The 23,090-nt window shown below is 54.7% G+C and overlaps 7 protein-coding genes across 7 annotated transcripts; 3 read left to right on the forward strand and 4 right to left on the reverse strand.

The window, feature by feature from the left end:
• Positions 1 to 42: 42 nt before the first annotated feature.
• Positions 43 to 3,154, forward strand: IUM83_11671 (Histidine--tRNA ligase; the record flags this gene model as incomplete). Its single annotated transcript, XM_067936244.1, has 2 exons — positions 43 to 3,071; positions 3,148 to 3,154. The coding sequence occupies 2 exons, from the start codon at positions 43 to 45 to the stop codon at positions 3,152 to 3,154; spliced, it is 3,036 nt and encodes a 1,011-aa protein (XP_067798498.1).
• Positions 3,155 to 3,976: 822 nt separating this feature from the next.
• On the forward strand, positions 3,977 to 5,596 carry IUM83_11672 (Tubby-like protein; the record flags this gene model as incomplete). The annotated part of the gene is made up of 6 exons (XM_067936245.1): positions 3,977 to 4,322; positions 4,393 to 4,544; positions 4,621 to 4,818; positions 4,899 to 5,231; positions 5,304 to 5,411; positions 5,486 to 5,596. 6 exons carry the CDS (start codon positions 3,977 to 3,979, stop codon positions 5,594 to 5,596), a joined length of 1,248 nt encoding a protein of 415 aa, XP_067798582.1.
• Positions 5,597 to 5,725: 129 nt separating this feature from the next.
• On the reverse strand, positions 5,726 to 7,297 carry IUM83_11673 (Zinc finger CCHC domain-containing protein 7; the record flags this gene model as incomplete). Its single annotated transcript, XM_067936246.1, has 1 exon — positions 5,726 to 7,297. One exon carries the CDS (start codon positions 7,295 to 7,297, stop codon positions 5,726 to 5,728), a length of 1,572 nt encoding a protein of 523 aa, XP_067798581.1.
• A 295-nt stretch (positions 7,298 to 7,592) lies between these two features.
• IUM83_11674 (U6 snRNA-associated Sm-like protein LSm3) lies at positions 7,593 to 7,871 on the forward strand (the record flags this gene model as incomplete). The annotated part of the gene is made up of 1 exon (XM_067936247.1): positions 7,593 to 7,871. The coding sequence occupies one exon, from the start codon at positions 7,593 to 7,595 to the stop codon at positions 7,869 to 7,871; it is 279 nt and encodes a 92-aa protein (XP_067798584.1).
• Positions 7,872 to 8,001: 130 nt separating this feature from the next.
• On the reverse strand, positions 8,002 to 12,930 carry IUM83_11675 (uncharacterized protein; the record flags this gene model as incomplete). Its single annotated transcript, XM_067936248.1, has 4 exons — positions 8,002 to 8,795; positions 8,877 to 8,942; positions 9,021 to 9,103; positions 11,855 to 12,930. 4 exons carry the CDS (start codon positions 12,928 to 12,930, stop codon positions 8,002 to 8,004), a joined length of 2,019 nt encoding a protein of 672 aa, XP_067798501.1.
• Positions 12,931 to 14,490: 1,560 nt separating this feature from the next.
• IUM83_11676 (putative transmembrane protein) lies at positions 14,491 to 15,396 on the reverse strand (the record flags this gene model as incomplete). The annotated part of the gene is made up of 1 exon (XM_067936249.1): positions 14,491 to 15,396. One exon carries the CDS (start codon positions 15,394 to 15,396, stop codon positions 14,491 to 14,493), a length of 906 nt encoding a protein of 301 aa, XP_067798500.1.
• A 4,033-nt stretch (positions 15,397 to 19,429) lies between these two features.
• IUM83_11677 (Short transient receptor potential channel 4-associated protein) lies at positions 19,430 to 22,388 on the reverse strand (the record flags this gene model as incomplete). Its single annotated transcript, XM_067936250.1, has 4 exons — positions 19,430 to 19,998; positions 20,081 to 21,259; positions 21,333 to 21,446; positions 21,536 to 22,388. 4 exons carry the CDS (start codon positions 22,386 to 22,388, stop codon positions 19,430 to 19,432), a joined length of 2,715 nt encoding a protein of 904 aa, XP_067798509.1.
• Between the last annotated feature and the right edge of the window lie 702 nt (positions 22,389 to 23,090).

Raw genomic sequence — 23,090 nt, forward strand, 5'->3', positions numbered from 1 at the left:
GCTGCGACGTCGGCCGCGGCGGCGGCCGAACTGCACCTCAAAATGTGCAAGAAGGTGGCGCAGCTCACCAAGGTCATCTTCCAGCTCAACACGCGCAACGAGGACTACCAGGCCGAGGCGGAGCACACGCGCACGGCACACACCGCGGAGGTTCAAAAGCTCACGCAGGACGCAGTCGACAAGATGCGCGCGCTGCAGAGCAAGCTGCAGGCGCAAGCGGCCACGGCAGCGCAGCGCGAACGACAACATGTTGCGGACCGACAGAAGTTGATGAGCGAGGCGCAGCAGCAGCAGCGGCGGTCGCAAGCGAGTCGCGCTGCGGCGGAGGAAGCTTTTCAGGCCAAAGTGGCGGAGCTCGAGACGCAGGTGCAAGACGCGCAACGAGCTTTCGACGAACGCGTGGAGCAGTTGATGCAGCTCGCTACAGCCAAGGAGAAGGAGCGAGTGGTGAGCTCGCAGCAGGCGGCGATGGCGAACGAGGTCAAGATGGACGAGCTGAGGGAGAAACACACCGACGAGGTGGAGCAGCTTGTCACGACCTCGAACGCCAAGTACAACAAGATGCTGGCGGAGCAGCTACGAGCCCAAGACGCGTTGAAGGCGGAACTCGTGAGCGTCAAGCTCGACTGGGAGAAGCAGAAGCAGGAGGCAGCAGCGGAGCACGAACACAAGCGGTTAGAGCAAGAAGTGGCGGCCAAGACTGCGTTTGACAAGACGAAGCACGAGCTGGTGACCAAGATCGAGGCGCTGCTGGTGGATGTCGAGGCGCTGCGGGGCAGTGAGACCAAGCTGCGCGAAGAGAAGGAGACTATGGTGAAGAGCCAGCAGGAGGCAGCACGGACCATTAAGCAGCTGGAGCTGCAGCTTTCCAAGGCGCAGCTAGACTCCCAGAGTGTGCGTCGTGACGCCTCTGCTCACGCCGAGGAGCTCCAGCGCATGCTAGCTGTTAGCACGGACAAGATCGATGAGCTCGCGAAAGAACTTGGGACGCTGAAGCAGACGCTGCAGACTCGGGATCGAGCGCTGCTACAGGCACAAGAAGACTTGGAGTCTGCGCAGATGGAGACATTGAAGCAGAGCGCGAGTGCGTCGGAGGTGGAAGCTCGACTTCGGCAGCAGCTACATGAGCACGAGCTGCATATTGCGAACGGCAAAAGCGAAGCGCAGCTCGCTTCTCAACAGATTGAGGCCGGTCAAAAGCAAATCGCCAAACTCGAACAAGAGCTCGCGGTGGCGCTGAAGTCCATAGCCGATATGCAGACGGAGGGTGCGAACAACACACTCACTCAAGTGAAGCTGAAGCAGGAACTGGCGCGTGCAGAAGGCGAGACAAAACAGGCGAAGATCGACGGTGAACTAGCTTTAAACCTGCTCAGCCAAACGCACGAGAGTAGGCTTCAAGACCTGATGAGTTCCCATACTCACGAGATGGAGACGCAGCGAATCGCGGCAGCAAAACAGTTGGAACAATTGGAATTGCGCATGAAAGAGGCCTCAGCGAAGTCGACCGACGAAAGGATAGCAGAGCTGAGGAGAGAACACGAGCGGGTCTTGGCTGAGCATGAAGCTGCTTCGAGCTCTGCACAGACGAAACTTCGTGACGAAATCGCGAAGTTAGAGGTACAGGTGAAGGCGTCGCAAGACCAACTAGCAGCACAAATTCAGCAGTTTGCAGATCTACAGAAGAGGCATGCAGACTTAGCTCAACAACTCGAGAGCTCAAAGCAGCAAGTGACTTCTCTGCATTGGGCCAAAGATGCTCTGCAGTCATCTACGCAGAAGTCCCAAAAAGAACGAGATGAAGCACACCAGAGACAACTTCGAGAGCTCGAGTCACAGCATGGGAACGCTATCAAAGCACTAACAGCGGAGAAGATTCAGCAAGAGCAGCAGCACACGAAAGTTATTCTTCAGCTGGCCCAAGAACATGCAGAAGTCCTGCGAACTACCACGGACCAACTTGAGGCTCAAAGGCTAGGGGAGCTAGTAGATCAAGAAAAAAAATTGCGAGAACTGTATGAACCGCAGCTTGCAAAGCTTCAAGAGGATGTTGAAAGCCTGCAGATAGCTCTTGGAGCCTCGACCGAGGAAACAACTGAAGCGCGGAGATCCATGGAGGAGACGAGGCTTTTTGAGCAAGAGCAGCTTCGTAGCGCCATAGTTGGGTTTGCCGAGCGCACGGCGGCCGATCGAGCTCGTGCAGAGCTATCATTCCGCCAAGAACTTGAAAACCTGCACCATGATCACTCAAATCGCGAGCGTGAGCTGGAAAAACGAGTTTTGGACGAGTCAAGAGTACAGCTTGCTAGTCTTCAGGCGAAAGCTGACGCGGACTTTGCTCTGTTAGCATCAAACCACAGCCAAGAGCTCCAAACGTCCGCCCAGCTACACGCTGAGGCCTTGCAGAAGCTAGAGGAGAGGTTGAATAGTGCGCAAGAGTGCTCAATTTTGGCGGAAAGGGCGGACGCCGCAAAGCAGCTAGCGGAGCTCAGCTCCAAGAAAGACCGTGAACACTCAGAAGCTCTGTGCGAGGCTCAAACAACACATGAGCAGCGATACGGAGAGTTACGCGCGGAATTGGACTCCTCAAAGGAAGCGTTGACTAAGAAAACGCTGGATTGGGCGAGTGCGATGCGCGATGGGCAAAATATGAGCGCTGCTTTGGTGGCGAAGACTGAAGAGATGGCACAAAAGGTGGCCGCATTGGAGAAAAGCTCACGTGATCAAGTGGAGACACTCAAGTTGGCAGCGAAGCGCGAGATGGACAAGTTATTGGAGGAAAACTTGGCGGAGACGAAGCAACTAAGTGACCAATTTGAAGAAACTCGACGAATCATGGCTGAGAAAGTAGCTTACCTGAAGACAACGATCGTGGAGTGGCAGGATAAGTATGCTCGACGTGAGAGTCGCCCCGAGGACGTCTCGCGTATCGTCGAGCTGGAGCGATACGTGTTGGAAAAAGACGCACTAGTTCGGCGTACGCTGGACGAGATGGCTTACTTCAAGCGTGAACTGCTCAACCGAGAGGAGATGTACAACAAGACCTTCGCAAGGACACCCAACGTCGGAATGTTGCAGGTTCTCAAGCCTCATGTTCAATTGCAACAGCAAATGCAGATGCAGCAGGCAATGAACCCGCCGATGCAGATGCTGAATCCTATGCATGCTACTCCACCGCCGCGGTCACGAGGCAAATCGAAAACACTTGAGCATCCAGGCGAGCTCCAGCGAAGACGAAGTGAGCGAAGCGGATTCAGCAGCTCGCCACCTTCCACAGCATCATCGTCAACGAATCAAAAGGCGCTCCCCCCGCTGCATAATAACCAGGTTAGCTAGACGTGCCCCCGAAAACATCAAGCTGAATACAGGATGCTTCGACGTACACTACGAGTTTGTAATACAAAATTACCCATGCTGGAGCTTGCTGCCAAGCTTTTGCTTGCGTTCCCCCACACTTCTGGTTCGATTTGAAAGCATCAGCTTCTCGAAGAAACTCTTGCTGAAACGCAAAAAAAAAAAGCATAGCAGCAGCGTAGCCACCCACTTCTGATGGTGGAGTACATTCTCCTTGTTCAGCGCCATGGAATTGGAAAGTCCTCATAATACCCCTAAGGTTGCCCTTGCGACTACATGTAGCTACACCATTTGGCCCCGAGTGCACCGCACACCTCAAAGTAACTTGGTTGAATTGATTGCAATACGTGACAGCTCGACAAGACCTCCCCCTCCCACCACCACCACTCAAACCTACTTTGGTGGTATCTCCCTCCCCCGATCACCACGCTGCACAATATCTTTGAAGCAAACTAAAATTATCGGTTGACGGGTGTGTCGACATAATGAAACCACTCAGCCTTGGAAGCTAGTCCATTTTAACACGGAAACGTGAGCACCACCACCCACACATCTCGGTGAACTATTAAGCTGAAAACGCAGCATGACACGCCAGCGGGGCCAACAAGCGACCTATGACCAAATGATGGCGGAGCTGCAACTCGGTTCCGATGAGGACGAACGAGAAGTGAAGCCTCGTCGGGATCATCGCAAGTATGACGGTCTCGAGAGCCGTCGACGCGTGACATTGCCGGCTTCGAGGCCCGAAGAAAAAGTTGACCCCATCCCCAACAAGAAGGATGCTCGTAGCGAAGCCAAGAGCAGTGCTGTGGACGCCATAGATGGCGACTCGCGACGGCGACGACTTTCATTCCCAAGCTCCAACGACAAGTCACCGTCGCGAAAAGGTAGCAGTAGCGTCAGCCGCAGCCATAACTCGGAAGGAGACTTCCCACACGACTCAGACGATTCGGATCAAGAACGCGAAGGTAGATGGTAGTACCACCGATAACACCCAGTAAGTCATGATGACTAATAACTCTATGATGTCGATCACAGCACCGGTTATCAACGCCAACCGCGAACTCTTCGGAGCTGCCAGCGCCTCCAGCAAGGACGGGGAATTCTCTGGAGAAACAAGACGCGCGGAGATTGACGCACTTCGCTCATTCGTGATGCGATCACCCGCTCAAGGTTCCGCTGCCATCCGCGTAAAAACATCGATGCTCGACTTTCTCATCACCCCGCTGGTGGAAAGCTGACACTTGTGTTGCTCATCCATCATAGTGTTACGTGGAACGTGATCGCCAAGGCCTAAATCGGCTGCACCCCGTCTTTCGCCTCTTCCTCGAGTCCGGGAACCAATTTTTGCTCTGTGCCCAAAAGCGAACGAGCAGCAAAACGTCCAACTACCTGCTCACCATGGAACAGAACCCCACAAATCGGCGCAGCAACCTCATCGTCGGGAAACTGCGAAGCAACTGGGTATGGAAGCCTAACAGTCTTGCGAGCACGCACCTGGTTGCTGCCCAAACTAACCGAGGTCTCCGTTCTGCATCTTATAGTCAGGGTCCGAGTATACTATGTACGACGACGGCATGAGCCCCGACAAAACAGCTCTCGAGGCAAATATTCGCAACATTTTGGGCGCTGTTGAGTTCTCGTACGACGACATGGGGCCGGGGAGACTCGCCGCGCAGATTCCTCTCGTGCAATCCAACGGCGCAGCATCGATTTGGAAGGATAAGCAGACTGACGCTGGCAGTGCAGACAGCGGTAACCTTCTCATGTTGCACAACAAGCGACCGCACTTTGACGAGAAGACTTGCGGCCATGTGCTGGACTTCGGCGGGCGCGTCACGATGCCGTCCATCAAGAACTTCCAGATGATGTGCGACGTACGACACGAGTCCTGCAGCATTGAGTTGCGAACCGAACTAACCTGTATTTTTCCAACAATGTCCATCCAGAATCTCGGAGACGAGACCGTGCTACAGTTTGGCAGAGTATCCTGTCAACCACCCGGACCACGCAGGCAGTGCAAATGCCACAAGAGCATATTCATCATGGATGTCAAGGCAAGTTCTTACCCTGTTGTCACGACCAAAACCACGTTTGTGTTCTCACAACACCATCGTCGTTGGTCTTGCAGTATCCACTCAGTCCACTCCAGGCGTTTGCCATCTGCCTCGCCACACTCGACACCAAGTTCACCGACCTCAAGCTCTACGATAACGTGTCCAAGCTCATCAAGAGGAAATAGATTCTACAGCACTTTCTCCAGCATCGCATGCTTGCAGCCCATGTTCCGTGTATATGTACGCTACAACGCGTCGAGGAGATGATACAGGAGTTCAATCGACCCACTGTCACACCCAACACGACAACCTATCTACCGACGCGAGTTGTACCTCCGCTCACCGTAGCTATTGTTGTTGCTTCTGTAAGGTCTTGTAGGCAGCGCCTCGTTTAACCGGGCGTATCCTTGGTTTCCAGCGTTTTTCCGAGGCCGAGATGAACCACCACGGTTCCGATTTTTCTTGCCACCCCTGGACGACCTGTCGTACGAGTAGTAGTCCTCATCTTCATCGTAGTCGTAGCCATTGTAGTCTGGGTACTCGTCTTCCACATCCCGACCACGCTTGCGACCAGTAACGCGCCGACCGTTGCTGTTGTTGTTCGAGCTGTAGCAGTCTGCAGCAAAGTGTCCGGGTTGTCCGCACTTGAAACAGTTGCCTCTGCTCCTACCATACCCATTCAGGCGCACAGGACACTCGGCGGCAATGTGACCAGCCTCATTACACTCGTAGCAAGTCTGCACAGTGCGACCACTGGCCGTCCGGGCCGCGAAGTTGGTGGCTGCTGGCTCCCTGTACGTATCACACTCCTCCAGCGTGTGGTTCTTTGCGCAATGGGGGCAGTACACACGTCGGTCGGCAGGAGGGGGAACGGGCACGCACTGCAGATGGCCCACTTTCGTGCACACCATACAGGTCAGCAGCTCCTGTCTTCCAACGTTGTCGCAGTCGTCTTCAATGTGGCCCGCGCGGCCGCACACGCCGCACGGATCAATGTCCAGCGCCCGGTTGCTGCAATCGCGCTCCTGATGACCCAGTTGCAGGCAGTTGGTGCACGGCAGGTTGGGGCACGCCCAGAACTGGTGGCCCCGCAGCGCGCAGTAGTAGCAGGGTGGCTGCAGCTTGTCGTTCATGCAGACGCTGGCCATGTGGCCCACCTCCCCGCAGTGGAAGCACTTGGTGGCCAGGTCCGTGACGAAGTACCTGTTCTCCTTGCGCTTGCGTCCGTCCTCGGCGTTCTTCTTCTTCTTCTTCTTGTTCTTCTCCTTGGCGTCGTCGGCGTTGTCCTTCTCGTCGGCATTCTCCTTGTCGTTGCCAGTTGAGTTGGCGTCGAACAGCGGCGCGCCCACCTGCATCCTGTTGCCCTCGTCGCCGTCCTGCTGCTCGCGGTCGTCGTCCTCCGCCTGGATCGCCTTCTCCACCTCCACGTCGCCGGCGTCGCCGCGGAATCTCGAGCCGAAGTCGCTCAGGATGAAGTCGTTCAGCGGCTCGAGCGGCGGCTCCTCGAACACGGGGATCTGGCGCTCGCTCGCCGGCACGAGGAAGCGCGCCGCCCACTTGGACAGCGTCACGCCGGGCTTCTTGGCGGACTTGGGGGCGGCGGCGTCATCACGCGCGATTACGGCAGGTTTCTGAGTCGTCTGATTCTCGGCGTCCGAGTCGACGCTGATTGGCTCGCCCACGTCGTCGTCTGAGTCCCAGCGAGACGCCGTCTGATTCTTCGCAGCCTTGGCCGTCTTCGTGCGCGTGGGGCGCACGACGCTGGGCGCTGCCCGGTGCGCACGCGGGTCCGACGGGTCCATCACGTGCAGCAGCTCCTCGTCGCTGTCCGAGGACGCGCTCACGTCGCTCATGGCGTCCAGCACGCCCGCGTTCTCGCCGCGCATCGCCTCGCCTCGACTTGGTCTAATTGCGCTCTGCCAATGAATCGGGCGTGAAACATAAGGCCCGATATTCGACCAATGCAATCGTGCAAGAGCGACGATTGGCTCAAAAGGATCAACTCCCTGTAGTAGAACACGCTACCTCTAATATCGAGGTCTACCGGTTTACCGCAAACCTCGTAGCATCCTGGCGTCTGTCATTGAGAACCTTGCATCCGACATACCGGACCGCAGGTCGGTTTACCCATTTTTTCCACTTCCGCACTCTCCGAGCCTCTCGCCTCTTGCTGCGACTGCGATGGCGTCGATCGACGAGCCGCTGGACCTGATCAAGCTGAGCGTGGCCGAGCGCATCTACGTCAAGTGCCGCGGCGACCGCGAGCTGCGCGGCGTGCTGCAGGCCTACGACCAGCACCTGAACCTGGTGCTGAGCGACGTGGAGGAGACCATCACGGTGCAGGAGCTGGACCCGGAGACGTACGAGGAGCTCATCAAGCAGTCCAAGCGTACCATCGAGATGCTCTTCGTGCGCGGGGACGTCGTCATCCTCGTGGCGCCGCCGCTGCGCACCGCCTAAGACCCACAGACTGTCCTTCTTAAGCTGCTAGGCACCTTTTTCCTCCTTTTTCCTTCTTTTTCATTGTTTTTTTTCCTTCATTATGGTTAAGTGGGGGTGGCTACTGCACATTTACTAGTACTACGCTACGTCAGTCGAGACTGAGGCTCCAGTGGGTCTCCAGCCGCCGCTCGAAGTCGCGGATAGCCGTCTCGACGTCGTCCAGGTCGTTCGGAGCAGGGCGGGGAGCGCTGCGATGTCGGTGTGAAGCGGGGGTTGAGTACGAGCTGCAGGTGCTGGACGAAGATGAGGAGGCGGAGCTGGACGCTGCGCGTCGGCTGGGAGCAGAACAGCGCTGGCCGCTGAAGCTGGAGCTGCTGGCCGTATGTTGGCTGTGCGGGCAAGGGTGCGGCGTGCTGCTCTTGGCGGCGTGCAGGCTGGCGGTGGGGGGTTTCTTGCGGGGGCTGCTGCTCGACTGCCAGGCTTGTTTCCTCCTTGGTGGGGACGTATCGCGTTTGTCGAAGACCCACTTGTTCTCTGCGCGCAGCCGGGCTTCTCGGGCAGTGGCTTCGTGTAAGACACGCATGCGTTCCGCGTCAAGTTGCTCTCGTAGCTTTCGACGCACGTTGATATCGTAGACAAAGTCGACGGGCTCTGCATTCGGCTTCTCGGACTTGCCTGATGGTTTCTTTGGTCGTCGCAAGGGCGATTTGAGCGAGCTGCATGAACTCTGGTTCCCATCGCCGGGGTGTGTTTTGGCTGATGAAGATGCCGTCGGTCTCGTGGCTCGTTTGCGATAGATTCGCGGCTTGTTACTCGTGGTCTTTTGTCGCAGCTTAGACTTTGACGTTGCAGTAGTTGGTGCAACAAAGTCGCTGGGGATATCCCCGGTTGCGCCGAAAGCGGTATGGGAGAGATCCGAATCATTTTGGGGACTGTCGAGGTCTGCGGAGAGGACTCGTTAGCACGTGGATGCATCCATACAATTAGGGATACTTCTACCAGTAATGCTCAAGCAAGCCATACCGCGGTTGTCTCCCCCGTCTAACCCCTTGAATGCCCACCCCATGGAGTGGCTGAACCGGTCGAGCTCTTCACAAGTTGGCACAAATGTGCGGTGAGGGTGGATGTTACTGGAAGGGTGGCAAAGAAGGCTATGCCATTACGAACCTTGCATACATGCTCGTGCGTGGTTTAGATCCGTGAGTGATGTCATCCGAGGGGCAACGCAAAGGCGTCTGCTCTTAATCTGGCTGACAAGTGCAGCAGCGAAGCCGAGTCACGTGATTCCTCCACATCTTGAGCATTTTTGGACATGCTATGCTAAAAATATTCGATGGAGAGGAAGACGGTGAGGAAAGCCTGAAGGCTGTCAAGATCTCGTTCGAGTTGCTTTCTGGTTTGTTACTATTTCTCCGCCCAGAGGTACAGCTATCTTCCAGTACTAGCATTGAACGGCACAGGAGGATGCCACCAGCGGATTGCCTGCAGCCTCGAATCGCCTAGCCGCCACATCTCCTCCATAGTGCGCAAAGCTCTAAACCCTGCCATGTTGCCTTCCGTATAACGAATATCGAGCTTCCATACAAATACACAGCGATTCCGACCAAATATTGGTCTCCGAGTACGAGATATCCGAGGCGAATGAGCTCGTAGCTGCTCAAGTATACGGAAGTGGGACCACGATTCATATCGTACCTTTCCCGCCATTTCCGAGTTGCCTTTGTGCTTTAATCCTTACTCTTCTTCTGCGTGCTCGCTACCTTGATTCCCCCAACGCCAGACACGAGGCCGAGCAAAACTAAAAGTGGCGCCACCCATTTAGGAAGCGGCTTCTTGCTATTCAGCGCGTCTAGATTTTCTGGGATGATTGCGTGCTGACGGTTGGTGCTGAATGAAGATTAAGGTAGGCCGCTACGGGTGCGACTGCTATCGGCCTCCTCTCACCACTTCCAAGGTCGTGGCTCCCCCTGAGACTCTTGAACTTCGCGTTCGTACCTAGAACGATACGTCCACATTATTATGTTCTTCTAGCCCGTTTTATGATGTAAATGCTATTTTGGTTTTCAATGATTTTGGCAAACCAGAGGCTATTTTATCCCGAGATAGGACCTCCAGGATGGCGAAGCACTTCGATTTAGCGAGGAGGAGAGCCTATAATGAGGGGTCAATTCAGCACCACAGCTCAATTTTAAAGGATACCTCCTACTTTTGCCGCTTTTCAGCAATATAAGTGAATAGCGTTCAAGCCTCAGCGACGTTGCCCACATCGTCCTTATCTCACTACAGCTCTCGCATTCTTCCTTCACACCGAACCGCAAACGCCACCCTCACTATGACCTACAGCTACGACTTTCGTTGCCGAGCTGTGGCACTGATACACGTCTATGGTGTCCCAAGTGCGTACGTTTCGGAGCTATCTGGGCCAAAGCAGCGGACCCTTCGCCGCTGATACGCTCTTTTCTCAAGAAGGGCGTAGTCAATGAGCACAATCCAAGACAGACGAGCTCACGTTGGCCTCCGGAAGTTCAAGCGGCTGTCGAAGCGTACGTGCAAGCCCACCCAACGTTTTACATTGAGGAGTTGAGAGAGTTTGTTAAGAAGACCTACCCAACAATCCCAATGGTATCAACAGCTACGATATGCAGGGTTCTCCATTTCGATCTCAATCTAAGCAGAAAGGTGCTCTCCAAAGCAGCTCGAGAGGCTGTTCCTGCCGAAATTGAAGTGTACCGTGCAAGCCGTGCTAGTGTAGTTGTAGTGTGACATAATTTATTCTAAATGGTCTCGAATCCCTCGTTTATTAGCACTGGATATTGCAGGTGGACACCTGCCACCATCGCACTTCTTGTAATCGTGGGTCATCAAGGCGCCACATCTCCGGTTCTATAGATTCGAGAGCTCGACCACCAGCAACTTCAGCGTCGCCATCCGTAGATAACGGTCGAAGCGTCCAAACCAGCACCCGATGATTCCACAAGTGGAAGAATGCTCGAAAGGGAGCCATCGCGGACAACAGGCCCCATTCTTGGAACGTGGTGACGTACAAGTCCCCGAACACGAGGTACCCAAGCCTGATGACCTCGTAGCTGTTGACGAGCAAAACCTCCCTTTTCCCACTGTGCTGCCCCGTTGTTGTGTAGGTAGTGCCATGAAGAGGATAAATTGTGTTTGGTGCGACTAGCAATTGCTTTTTTTTATTCACGTTCAGCTCGTCGCTCGGCTGGGATTGCTTGATGGACCCATCGTTCCCAGAAAGCGCTATGGATGATAGATAACTTCTAGACGACACTCGTCGCCTTAACACCTCAACCACAGTGAGAATGTACGGTGGGGAATCCCCCAGACCGCCTACCTCTTTAACGCGCATCGCTAGAGCCTTCTCAATGCCTCGTAAATTCTGGTCAGTGCCACGGCGGCTGAGGGGGACCGGACGAGCGAGCATGAGTGGCAATAAATTGATGGCGAGAATGGATAACTTCGCCGTAAATATTAACGCGACCTCGCCATTCATTCGCCAAGCAAGGTCTGTCGTGAAATAGTCAACAAGCTGGATTTTTTTCGCTTCATCCGAGAAAACAATGGTAGCCACGCGGCCGTCAACCCCACTGAGCCACCCTGATTCAGCAAGAGCCTGGCGAAAGTAGTGCAGCAAGCACAATGCCACAGCCGTTGGTGTGAAAAGAACGTCAGATAAACGCCGACGAAAGACTTTACCAAGTAAATTCAAGATACCAAAGTAGATGAGGACGAAGTGAGTAATCGCCGGATAAATTGCGAACCACGCATCCGACAAGGCGCCTTGTTGTCCCTCGAACTCGCATCCAACCGTCCAAAAGGCTGTGAGTGTCATCTTAAGTCGAGGCAGAGAAACCATGGGGAGAATACCAAAGCTTTTTGCCCGGGAAACACAGCTAATTCCGCATCCAGATCGCTGACTTTTGCCGCGAAAAGCACTAACGAGCACTAGGATTTGCGCCAGCGTCCAGCGATGCAGAATCCACCCAGTGTACACGTTTGAAAGTAGCGTCTCCCAGTCGAACACACTCTGGACCGTGCGAATCTCATCCCCCTCGTAGATGAAAAACCCGTACTCCGTCGCATTTGCAATGTAGACGGAGTTTGCTTTGTGAGAGCGCGAGCTGGAGCTGAACTTGTCTCCCCACCACTCCGAAGCTGCTGCCGCCTCGCAATCGATTTCATTGGAACAATCTAATTCTTTACCCGTGTGCATGTCAAACACACGGTGCATCATGTAGTACGGGGGTCCTTTCGCAGAGCTCACTACGTCAGAATACCATCGCATCCCCTCTTGATCCTCGTACCAGCCGTTCTTCCAGTAGCCTCCTGGGCGATCCAACCATTGCAAGGTGCGTTCATGACGAACGCTCTGGTTAACCCCTCGAAAACTTGCCATGGCGATTCCCCCGCTATCGTCACTGTAAGCATCTTCCAGCCTAAAGATGCAAGCGTCGCCTCCCCACGTAGGAATCGCGTGACGCGCGTAGATGGCGTTGTCCCAATACGGCATAATGAGAATCGGTAGCGTGTGTGGGAGCACGTACAGGTTCTTGCTGTCCCAGTCATCTAGGACGCGCAGGTTATCGCGGGTGAGGTTGGTGTACCCCAGCGCTATACACCCTGCAAAAATGTTTTCAATGGTCTTGGCGATGAGGCCGCACGATTTGACGTAGACGGACTGAGCTACTGAATCCAGAGCGTCCGAGACTGATCCAGATTGACGCGGCTTTAGTCGATAGCCGTGCATCGCAGTGCCGGTCGAGTCTTCGAGGATAGCGGACTCCGCCGGGTTGGCAAGCAGCGCGCTCACCAATTTCGGTTCGTAGAAGCGCCCTCCGCCTACACAAGCTATGACCCGATCCGCGTAGGGCACGTCGTTGTTACCAACAATCTGCGAAGGCCCGAGCAAGGGGCTTCTGCCGTAGATCACATGCTCATGCGTGGTGATTGAATTCCAAATGGCTCCTAGGAGCTGGGAGCACACGAGGCCGATGATAAAGATGCACGTCAACCAGTGATACAGACCCACGACTATCTGAAATCTCGTTAGCATCTTCATTGTGTCCGTCGGTGAGACTTTTGACGTGTGCGCGGGGCCGACTCGAACCACAGCGAAGGTCCAGCGAATGGAGCTTGAAAGCCATCGTTGTGATTTATTGGTAGGTGTTGCTAAAAGTGCCATTTGGCAGTTTGGAGGTTTTTGACGAACCGGAGTTCAGCAAAGTGTGTGCAGGGATATGACGAAAGGTGTCGACCAGCACGCGAGGTAAATAGAATATTGTTCTTATCTACTTTATAGGAGTAGTGTGTGCTAACATGTAAATAGACTTGAGGTCGGAACCTAGACACAGGCACACATACAAATTGCCAAGGACGGTGTGTGGTAACATGTATATTTTAGATAATTTTCATAGCGAATAACCGAGCTTGTTTGGCCAGACCACTGGCGCAACAGGCTTCCTGGCTCATCGCCATTTTCTTTTGGAACCGTGCCATTTCCTTTGCGTATCATTATTTTGCCTGTAAAGCTCATCGACGAAATGCTGCGCTCCTTCGAGTTAACCACGGCGACAATGTTCGTCAAGGAACAGCCAAGACGGCTGACTGACTGGCACGAAGTGCGAGTGCACTCTCGACACCGTATAAACCAGAAGCTTTGCAACGAATATTTGTCTCGGGAACGAGCGCGCAACAAGCAAATTGACAGCCAGGATGGCCCGAAGATGAACAGCACTCGGCCGTTCATCCGTCAGACAATATCGGCGGTAAAGTAGTCACTTAGCCGCAGTCTTGACTTCGTCAGAGAAAACCACAGTCGCAATGCGCCCATTGCTACCCTTTATCCAGTTGAAAGAGTGTAATACGTAGACAGCACAACAACCGCAGGTGCGAAATGACATTCGACGCCGGAGAACCTGCGCGATCAGATTGAGTAGACTAAAGTAAATGGGCACGAAGTCAGCGATGGCCGGGTATATGACAAACCACGCTTCTCCAAGGTCAACCAGTTGCCCTTCAAACCGACACTCCACTGACCAAAACGCTGCTAGTGTCATCTTCAACCGAGGAAGTGATGGTAGTGGTAGAAATGTAAAACTACTTGCCCCAGAAACACAACCTACGTCTCCACTGAACCACTGGGTTTTACCCCGGAGTGCTTCGGAGTGCAATGATACCAACCCAACGACCCACCGAATTAGCACAAGCACGCCGGCCAGGTTCGAGACCAGCGTCTCCCAGTCAAAAACACTCTTAACTGTGTGCTGCATAAAGGTTTCGTAGAGGAAAATCCCAAACATGGTTCAGTTAGTTATAGAGACGGAGTTGATCTTGTGGTGCTTGTCGAGTGAGCTGAATTTGTCGCCCCACTGCTGGAATATGACCGATACCACACAATTATATGGGTTCGAGCAGTCAACTTCTTTCCCCGTCCGCATATTGATAAGTCGTTAACACTGAATGCTACACGCAGAAACTTGCCGCCAGCGATTTTTTTCGAATCGTTGATCATCAAGACACCACATATGTGGCTCAACGCATTGGAGTGCACGACCACCAGCGATTCAGCATCACCCTCAGCCGCAACAGGACGAAGGGTCCACACGAGTACGCGGTGGTTCTAGAGGTGACAAAACGATTTAAACGGCGCCATCGCCGACAGCAAATCCCATCCGTCAAACGTGATAAGGTACTTGTCACCGAAGACGAGGTACCCAAGCCGAATGAGCTCGTAGCTGTTAACAAACACAACTTCGTGCGATGCAACGCGTTGTGAGTCGCGCTCACTGTCCTTGACATCGGCGTTGCTGGGAGATTCTATTGCTTGGCCTAAGAGGGGTGTCACCGTAGTCATCATCGAATTTGATGTGTGCTCCTGGTCGGCTTCATTACCTTCGGCCTCTTGGTTGCCGCTTCTGTTGCTGCGTGCTTTCACAAGTCGACCGGTGAAACTAATTGACGAGATGCGGTGCTCCTTCCGATCAACCACAGCTACAATGTACGTCAACGAACGTCCAAGACCTCCTACATGCTTAGCACGTAACGCCAGCGCCTTCTCCACACCGTGCAGACCTAGTTCGGCACAGCGATTTCCAACTGGGAACGAGTGTGCGAACACTAGAGGGAGCAAATTGGCAGCAAGAATTGCTAGCTTAACGCCGAAGATCAGCGGAACACGGCCGTTCATGCGCCAGGCGATGTCGGTTGTGAAATAGTCACTTAACCGCAGCTTCTTCACTTCATCAGAGAAAACCACAGTAGGGATGCGGCTGTCGATGCCCTTTAACCAACCAGAGGCAGCCAAATCTAGTCGGAAGTAGTGCAAAACGCACAACGCAACTACTGTTGGTGTAAAGAGACCATCAGACATTCGCCGGCGCAGAGCTTTGGCCAGCAAATTAAGAAGACTGAAGTAAATCAGCACGAAGTTCGCAATGGCAGGGTAGATAGCGAACCACGCTTCAGCGAGACCGACTTGCTGGCCTTCGAATCGACAGCCAACAGTCCAAAACGCTGCCAGCGTCATCTTTAGTCGGGTCAACGACGCTAGTGGGAGGAAGGCAAAACTACTGGCCCCAGATATACAACCTATACCGCCACTAAACCACTGAGTTTTGCCTCGGAGCGCTCCCGAGTGCAATGCCACAAGCCCCAGGACCCATCGAAACAACATCAGCCCCACCGCCAGATTTGAGACCAACGTCTCCCAGTCAAACACACTCCTCACGGTGTGCAGCTCGAATGATTCGTAGATGAATAGCCCATACCGATGTAGACGGAGTTAATCTTGTGGCCTTTATCAGAGGAGCTGAATTTGTCGCCCCATTCATCGACATGCGGGGCAGCTTCACAATTGCTTGGGTTGTGCAGTCGATCTCCTAGCCTGAGCGCATGTCGAATAAACGATGCATCATATAGTACGGGGGCCCGGGCCAGGAACTTGCAACGTCCGAGTACCAGCGCGTGCCTTCGGGGTCTTCGTACCAACCATTCTTCCAGTCTCCTCCTGGGCGCTTTAGCCACTCGATAGTCCGCTCATGGCGGACAGATTGGTTCACTTCACGGAAACTTGCGATTGCTGATCCACTGTCTGCAAGTGTGTGCGCGTCTTCTAGACGAAATATACAGGCGTCGCCGCCCCATGTCGGGATGGCATGTCTAGCATAAGGCGCATTTTCCCAGTACGGTATGATGAGCACCGGAAGAGTGTTTGGAAGTCTATACAGGTTGGTGCTGTTCCAGTCGTCGACGACGCGCAAATTGTCTTGGGTCAAGTTGGTGTACCCCAATGCCAAGCATCCTGCAAAAATGTTGTCGATAGTTTTCGCTATCAAAGAGCAGGATGACTCGTAGATTTTGTGCACCTCCGAGTCGAGCACATCGGTAATTTTTCCAATGCGCCGCTGTCGTAGGCGATAGCCATACACTGCGCTTCCAGTCGATTCCTCCAGTATGGCCGATACTCCTTGGGCGGCCAGCAGTGAGCTTACCAGTTTGGGATCATACTGATTTCCATTCCCCACGCACGCTATGACGCGGTCCGGGAACGGCACGTCGTTCGTACCGATAATCTGCGATGGTCCGAGTAGTGGGCTCCGCCCATACAAGAGGTGTTTGGTTGTTGTTACGCTGTCCCAAAATGCCCCAAGTAATTGAGAACAAACGATCGCGATGATGAAGAGACACGTGACCCAGTGGGACAATCCGGAGGTGAAGCCGTGAACTTGAATTCTGTTGAAAAGTGATCACTTGGTGCGGCTGTCGTCTGAGGGAGAATCCGGTCGTACTTGTATCGTCGTAGAAGAGCTCCAAGCAACAGCTAGAGACTGCAAAAATGGCGTCCTCCTTGTGATGGGTTGGGGAGGATCTGAAGTTGCTGTGGCTGGTGTAATGGACGAACTTCGACCCATTCGTGAGAAGCGATGCATGTTAAGGCCCGAATATGTACTTGTTTGTTATTCCGCTGCGGGAAACCGAGAGATCAGAACACAGGAATCCAAAATAGACGTGAAGTACTGACAATGATCAACGTGTTTTAACATTGGACGATGCACTTGCCACCACCGAAATTCCTGCAACCTTGGGTCATCCAGTCGCCATATCTCTGGTTCAACGCATTGAAGGGCATGGCCACGAGCAATCTAGGTGTCACCATCGGTGACCACAGGCCGTAGCTTCCACGCGAGCACGCGGTAGTTCCACAAGTGGCAAAAAAAATAAACGGCGTCATCGATGACAGCAGATCTCGCAAACGCGATGAGGTACTTGTCGCCGAAGACGAGGTACCCCAGCCGAATGAGCTCGTAGCTGTTCACAAGCGCTATCCCAGGAGATTCCTCGTCACTATGGTTGTTGGGAGCACCAACCTGCAGGAAGGGTGTGATTGGGGCTACTGTGGTAGCATTCTCGTTAGATTCGCTCCGGGTTTGCCGACCGTTGTCGAAGCTGATTTGATTACTTAACGTGCTCACAGCCGCGACCAAACACAGTGAAGATACCCGGCTTTCTTGCTATCGACTTCAACGATGATGTATGTCAGCGATCATCCGAGCCCGCCGACTGTCTTGCTTTCAACGCGAGGGCCTTCTCCACACCGTGTAAACCCAGGGCAACACACCGCTTGCTAATCTGAAACGAGCGAATCAACAACAGTGGCAGCAAGTTGGCGGCGAGTATTCCCACTTTCAGCCTAAAAGATGAGGGCCACGCTGCCGTTCATTCGCCAATGTTCGTCGTAACGTAGTCACTCAACCGCATCTTATCAACTGCGTCGGAAAACACCACCGTCGGAACGCGACCATCAATGCCTTTAAGCCACCCTGATTGGGCGATTCCCATCCTAAGGTAGTGCAGCAAGCAAAGCGCAGCAACTGTGGGGGTGAACAAAAGGTCCGAAATACGCCGTCGTAGAGCTTTGGCGAGCATATTTAACGTGCTGAAGTAGATGAGCACGAAGTGTGCGATAGCGGGGTAGATAACAATCCTGGAATCTGCTATTCCAGGTTGCTGGCCCTTGAATCGACAGCCTACTATCCAAAAGGCAGCCAACCTCATCTTCAAACGAGGTAGTGACACGATTGGTAGCCACACGAAGCTTCCTGCCCCCGAGACGCACCCGACCCCACCACTGAACCTCTGACTCTTGACTCGATGTGCCCCAGAGTGAAGCGATACCAAGCCCATGATCCATCGAATCAAGACCAATGCAAGCGATAATTTTGAAAGCAGCGTCTCCCAATCGAACAGTGGCTGCTTAGTTGGACTCGTAGATGAATAGCCCAAACTCCGTCCCGTTGGCAATATGCACCCGAGTTAAACTTGTGGGCCTTGCTGAATGAAATGAACTTGCTGCCTCTTTGACCGATTTTATCAGCGTCCTCGCAGTCGCTTGGGTTTGAGCAGTCCCTCTCCTTCCCTGTCCGCATGTCAAAGAAGCGAAGTGTCATCAAGTAGGAGCCCCTGGTGCGGAACTAGTCAGGTCCGCCTATCAACGCGTGCCTTCCAGATCTTCATACCATCCATTCTTCCACTGTCCTCCGGGACGCTGCAGCCATTCCATAGTGTGATTGTAGCGAACAGTGCCGTTTCCCGCTCGAAAACTTGCAATCTTGGAAGTACTACCGCTAGCTGCGTATGCATCCTATAGACGAAACATGGCAGGCGCCCCCCCCCCCCCCACGTTGAAATGGCATGCCAGGTCTGAGCTGAACCCAGTGCCAGACACGTGTTGAAAATGTTGTCGTTGGTATTCGCGACCAACCTGCAGGGCGACTCATGTGCCACTTTGGCAGCGGAGTCGAGCGAGTCGGTGACGGGTCCAATTCGGCGCTGTCGGAGTCGATAGCTATGCGGTGCTGTACCAGTTGAATCCTCGAGGATGGCCGAAACGCCGGGTGCAGCAAGAAGAGAGCTCACCAATTTGAGTTAGTAAGACTTACCGCTACAGACGCACGCGGCTACCCGGTCTGGATACGTTTGTGCCGACAATCTGCGAAGGCCCGAGCGTCGGACTCCGTCCGCAGAGCAGATGCCTCGTTGAGGTTTGGGAATTCCATACAGCTCCTAAAAGCTGAGAACACACGAGTGCTACCATGAACAAACACGTAGCCGAACCCGTAGTAAGCTCACGGAGAGTGACTCTTTCGATAAATCTCTCGATAGTCCAACTGAACTGGGAACATGAACACCATCGGGGTGCACTTGAACCTTCGACAATATACTCCTCTCTGCAGTCGTCAGCGACATCGCTGTACCTTTAGTTTTCCAGCCTGCAATGAAAGACTCACGTCAAATTGACAGGCACAATATGTGCCTGCATGGGGTTGACTTCCGGAGTCCAGAACGACAATAAGTCATTCAAAATAGGTGCAGTCCGACCAAGGCGTCCTATCCATAGCATCCGAAAACTACAGCAAACACCGTCATCCTCCGTTGACCAAATCACTTTCCGTTCACATTCGTGAAGGCTGCTTCTCAGCGAGCAACCAACTCTGTATTATGCGTTTCTGGAGTTCACAAGGTTGTGCGCTAATTCGCAGCGTGGACTATCGTGACATTGTTCAGGTGCACCTTTCTCGAGAAGTAGCATACAGTCGCGAATACGGCGACGGTGGGAGACGTGCTGGGGCTGAAAGCAAGGCAGTAGAGGATCCGTCATCGGCGCACAGCAGCGAAACAACATGTCGCCACTCTTCGAATTTCACTTCGCTTGAGTGTTCGAGACCAAGGCGATCTCGGCCACGCGGTGTGTAGTATTGGATCCAGAACCACAGCAAGCCGCGGAAGTTGTCACACACGTAGCCTTGCTTGCCAGACACGTCTTCGTGGTCACGAAGCGCCTCCAAGATTGCTGGGAGCCGCTGCCGGCGATGCTGGAACACAAGGATTACGATTGCTGTGTTCAGACAGCAAATATTCTCGTGGTTGATGTCGTCCATCGTGACGATTGTCATGAGATCCCGCAGTAGTCGAACCAGGTTCACCGTCAGGAAGTCGCTCATGCGATCCATCTCGTAGTCGTCCGCAAGTCCAAATGTCCCGCTCTGAGGTTGTTTGGCAAACTTTTCCGAGGAGAGTAGCATCGACCGAATAAACACGTTCGAGTCAACCAAATTCAAAATCACAACCTCTGCAAAGATGCACAATACACACAACACCGGTTAGAAAGTATGTCCATCCGAAGCATCAACGCATTCACAAGCAATACGAACCCATGAAAGCCGCAAACTGAGTATTGTTCAGCAACCCGTGGAAAAGCTGTAGCGTTTCCCAGTTGCCCTTGGTCATCTCTCCCAGGAGATCGAATGCTGACTGGAAGCTGCCCTGTGAACGATACGCGCCTCCGCTAAGAATCTCGGTAATAAGTGCCTGCAGCAGTGGAGTGCGTGCCACGAAAAGCTGTTCAGTAGGAGCAGCACGACGCAAAAATGCTTCTACGCACGATGCCAGCCAGAAACGGTATATCGAATCTACAGGCTGCTCGATGAGCGCATGAATAATCTTGGACAAGAGACCCTTCTCTGGGTGGTCAAGGTTGATCGGTGTAGATCCCCCGGCGTTCATAAGCTGCACCTCGTGCTCGCTGAGCAACAACAATTTGCTGGTGTTGTCGCTATAGTCGCGGTCGCAAAAATTGTGAATCAGCCGGAGAAATTGAATCTTCAATGAAGCGTCCAGACTGCAGTCACAGCCAGGCCCGTGCAGGGGTTCATGTGCTGGGTTAGGTGGCACCGTTGTTGTCCACTGAAACTTGTCGAACATCGTGTTGAGCGTATTGACGAGCCCCATCTCAGCCAGACGCTCCTGGAAATCGACCTTGCGCTTGCCATTCAGGAGGGTGCAGAGAACAAAAAGCACCTCTACGCGGTATGGGGCCAAGACGATCGACTTCATAATGACTTGCGCTTCAGCGTCTTCCCGGGCACGCTGGTCCGGTGATCGGTTACGGAAGATCAAGTCCCGAAGGATGGCAGTCTCCACCGAGAATGGGTGCTGGTGCGGATGAGATGATGAAGTCGAGTTCGTGTCTCCCGAAGCGGCTGCCGCCGCTGCAGCAGCTCTAGCTTGGTGATGCCTGTGCAGAATAGTGAGATCTCCTGTCGACCCGAGCGCCGGGTGTGTCACGAGACGGTCAATGGTGTCCCAGTCGCTGCGGTCACTAGTCTGGTAGAGCAGCGTCGCAAACTCGGCGGACGTCGCCAGCTCCGACGAGAACGGCTCGTACACCGGGTTGAGCGCGAAGTAAAAGTTCTGCACCTGCAGCACGCGCAGCAGCCGCTGCAGGATCAGCGGCGAGTTGAAGATCAGGGCGTGGTTGCGGTCGACGATGTTGTCCGCGCGCATCATGCGGTTGCGGCGCAGCTTCAGCAGCTCCAGCGACTTGATCACCTCTGCACCGCGCACAACAACAACACCTCAGTATCTACCTCCACAGCACTTTTCTTTCTGCGTGCGCCCACGTACTGGCCGTCTCCAGCAGCCGCCGGTCCTCAGGCTCGAACACGACGAGCGCCAGCACTCGGCAGAAGAAGGCCAGCTGCCTCGAGCTCAGCGACTGCATGATGGCGTGGAAGTTGGCTGCCAGCAGCAACACACAACACACAACAGCACACAAGTCAGCAGCAGCAGCAGCAGCAACAGCAGCAACAACAGTAGCAGCGGCGTACGGATGCGGCTGAGGTCGAAGCTCTCCTCCCTCACGGCCAGGATCTCCTCCACGAGCCCGGAGGCGTTGTCGAAGAAGCGCGCGTCCCCCATGAGCTGGAACAGGAACACGATGAGCCCGTCCTTGTCGCACAGCTGCAGCGCCAGGTTCACCGAGAAGTAGCACAGCTCGCGCAGGAGCGCCATGGCGTCGTTCAGCGCGTGCCTGCGCAGCGACGCGTCCGTGCCGCTCTTGGCGCCGCCGCCAGCCGCCACCGCGGGCGCGGGCCGCTCCCAGAGCGCGCGCACGTCGCCGCGCGCGCTGGCGGCGGGCGCCATGGCCGTCGCCTGCGGCTCCTCCTGGCGCAGCGCGTGCAGCACGCGCAGCAGACACTCGTCGCCGCCCAGGCGCAGGAACGTCTCGCGCTCGGCCGCCACGGCGCCGCCCACGGCGTCGTCCGCCGCGCCCGCGTCGTCCTCGGCGTGCACGCCGTTGGGGTCCAGCAGGCGCTGCACCAGCTCCTGCAGCAGCAGCCGCAGCCGCCGCCGGTCCTGCGCCGCCGCGTCCAGCAGCGCGTGCAGCTCGCGCACCAGCACCAGCAGCGCCTGCCGCCGCCCGTGGAACGCGGCCGTGCGCGCGTACGCGCGCGCCTCGGCGGCGTCCAGCGCCGACACGAAGGACGCCGGCAGGTCCGCCGCCGTGCGCAGCTGCGCGCGCGCGCCCTGGCGCCGCCACTGCGCGTCCTGCTCGATGGACGCAGAGGCCGTGGAGCCCGTCGCCTGCATGCGGCTCAGCACGCGGAACACGCGGCGCCGCGAGGCGCTGGCGCTGGCGCTGGCGCCGCCGCCGGCCGTCGCCCTGCTGCTGGTCTCCATTATTGCGGTCACTTGGTCTTTGTATGCGGAGGAGTGCGTGCGAGCTGCGTCTCGAGAGAGTGACGGACACTGCAGCGAGGGAGAGTGATGGTCGCCTGCCAACTGCTCTCTGTTGCACCTTGAAGGCGCCATACGCACGCAGGACTAGACACGCCAGCCAAAATCAAGACCACTTCGGTAGCGGTAGGTGATTCCACTGCGTCGTTTGCGCGCTCGAAGGTCTGTGGACGATTGCAGCAATCAGAATGTCTCTCTCTAGCGTCTTGCTCCCCCTCAGACGATTGATGAGCTTGTTTAGACTTGGAGTCCGATGTAGTAACCCGGAGCATCGGCTCCGGCGCTTGCGGTGTTGATGCTGCTCGCGACGAACGTACCCACGACCAGGACCAGGAAGATGTCGAGTCGCATGCTTGTCTTCGAGGGGATTTCGGTGCGATAGAGTTTCTTTTAAGAATGACCAGCTGATGTATGAGGTCCGCACGGACCCCTGCCTGAAATTACTGCAAGTGCGATTTCTGATGGCGACTCTACTTACTATTGCTGTTGAATTGTTGACAAGCACAGGGTCAACACCACCACCTGCACCGCATGATAACGTTAGCTTTGGTATGCCCACGAATAAATATTGTATTGCAAAAGTACGAAATACATGTATTGGTACGGAATCATTTTTTTTACGCAAACCGGGAGATATGTGAAATA

This window comes from Phytophthora cinnamomi (genome assembly GCF_018691715.1).
Source record: "Phytophthora cinnamomi strain GKB4 chromosome Unknown Contig8, whole genome shotgun sequence".
Taxonomy (NCBI): Eukaryota; Oomycota; class Peronosporomycetes; order Peronosporales; family Peronosporaceae; genus Phytophthora; species Phytophthora cinnamomi.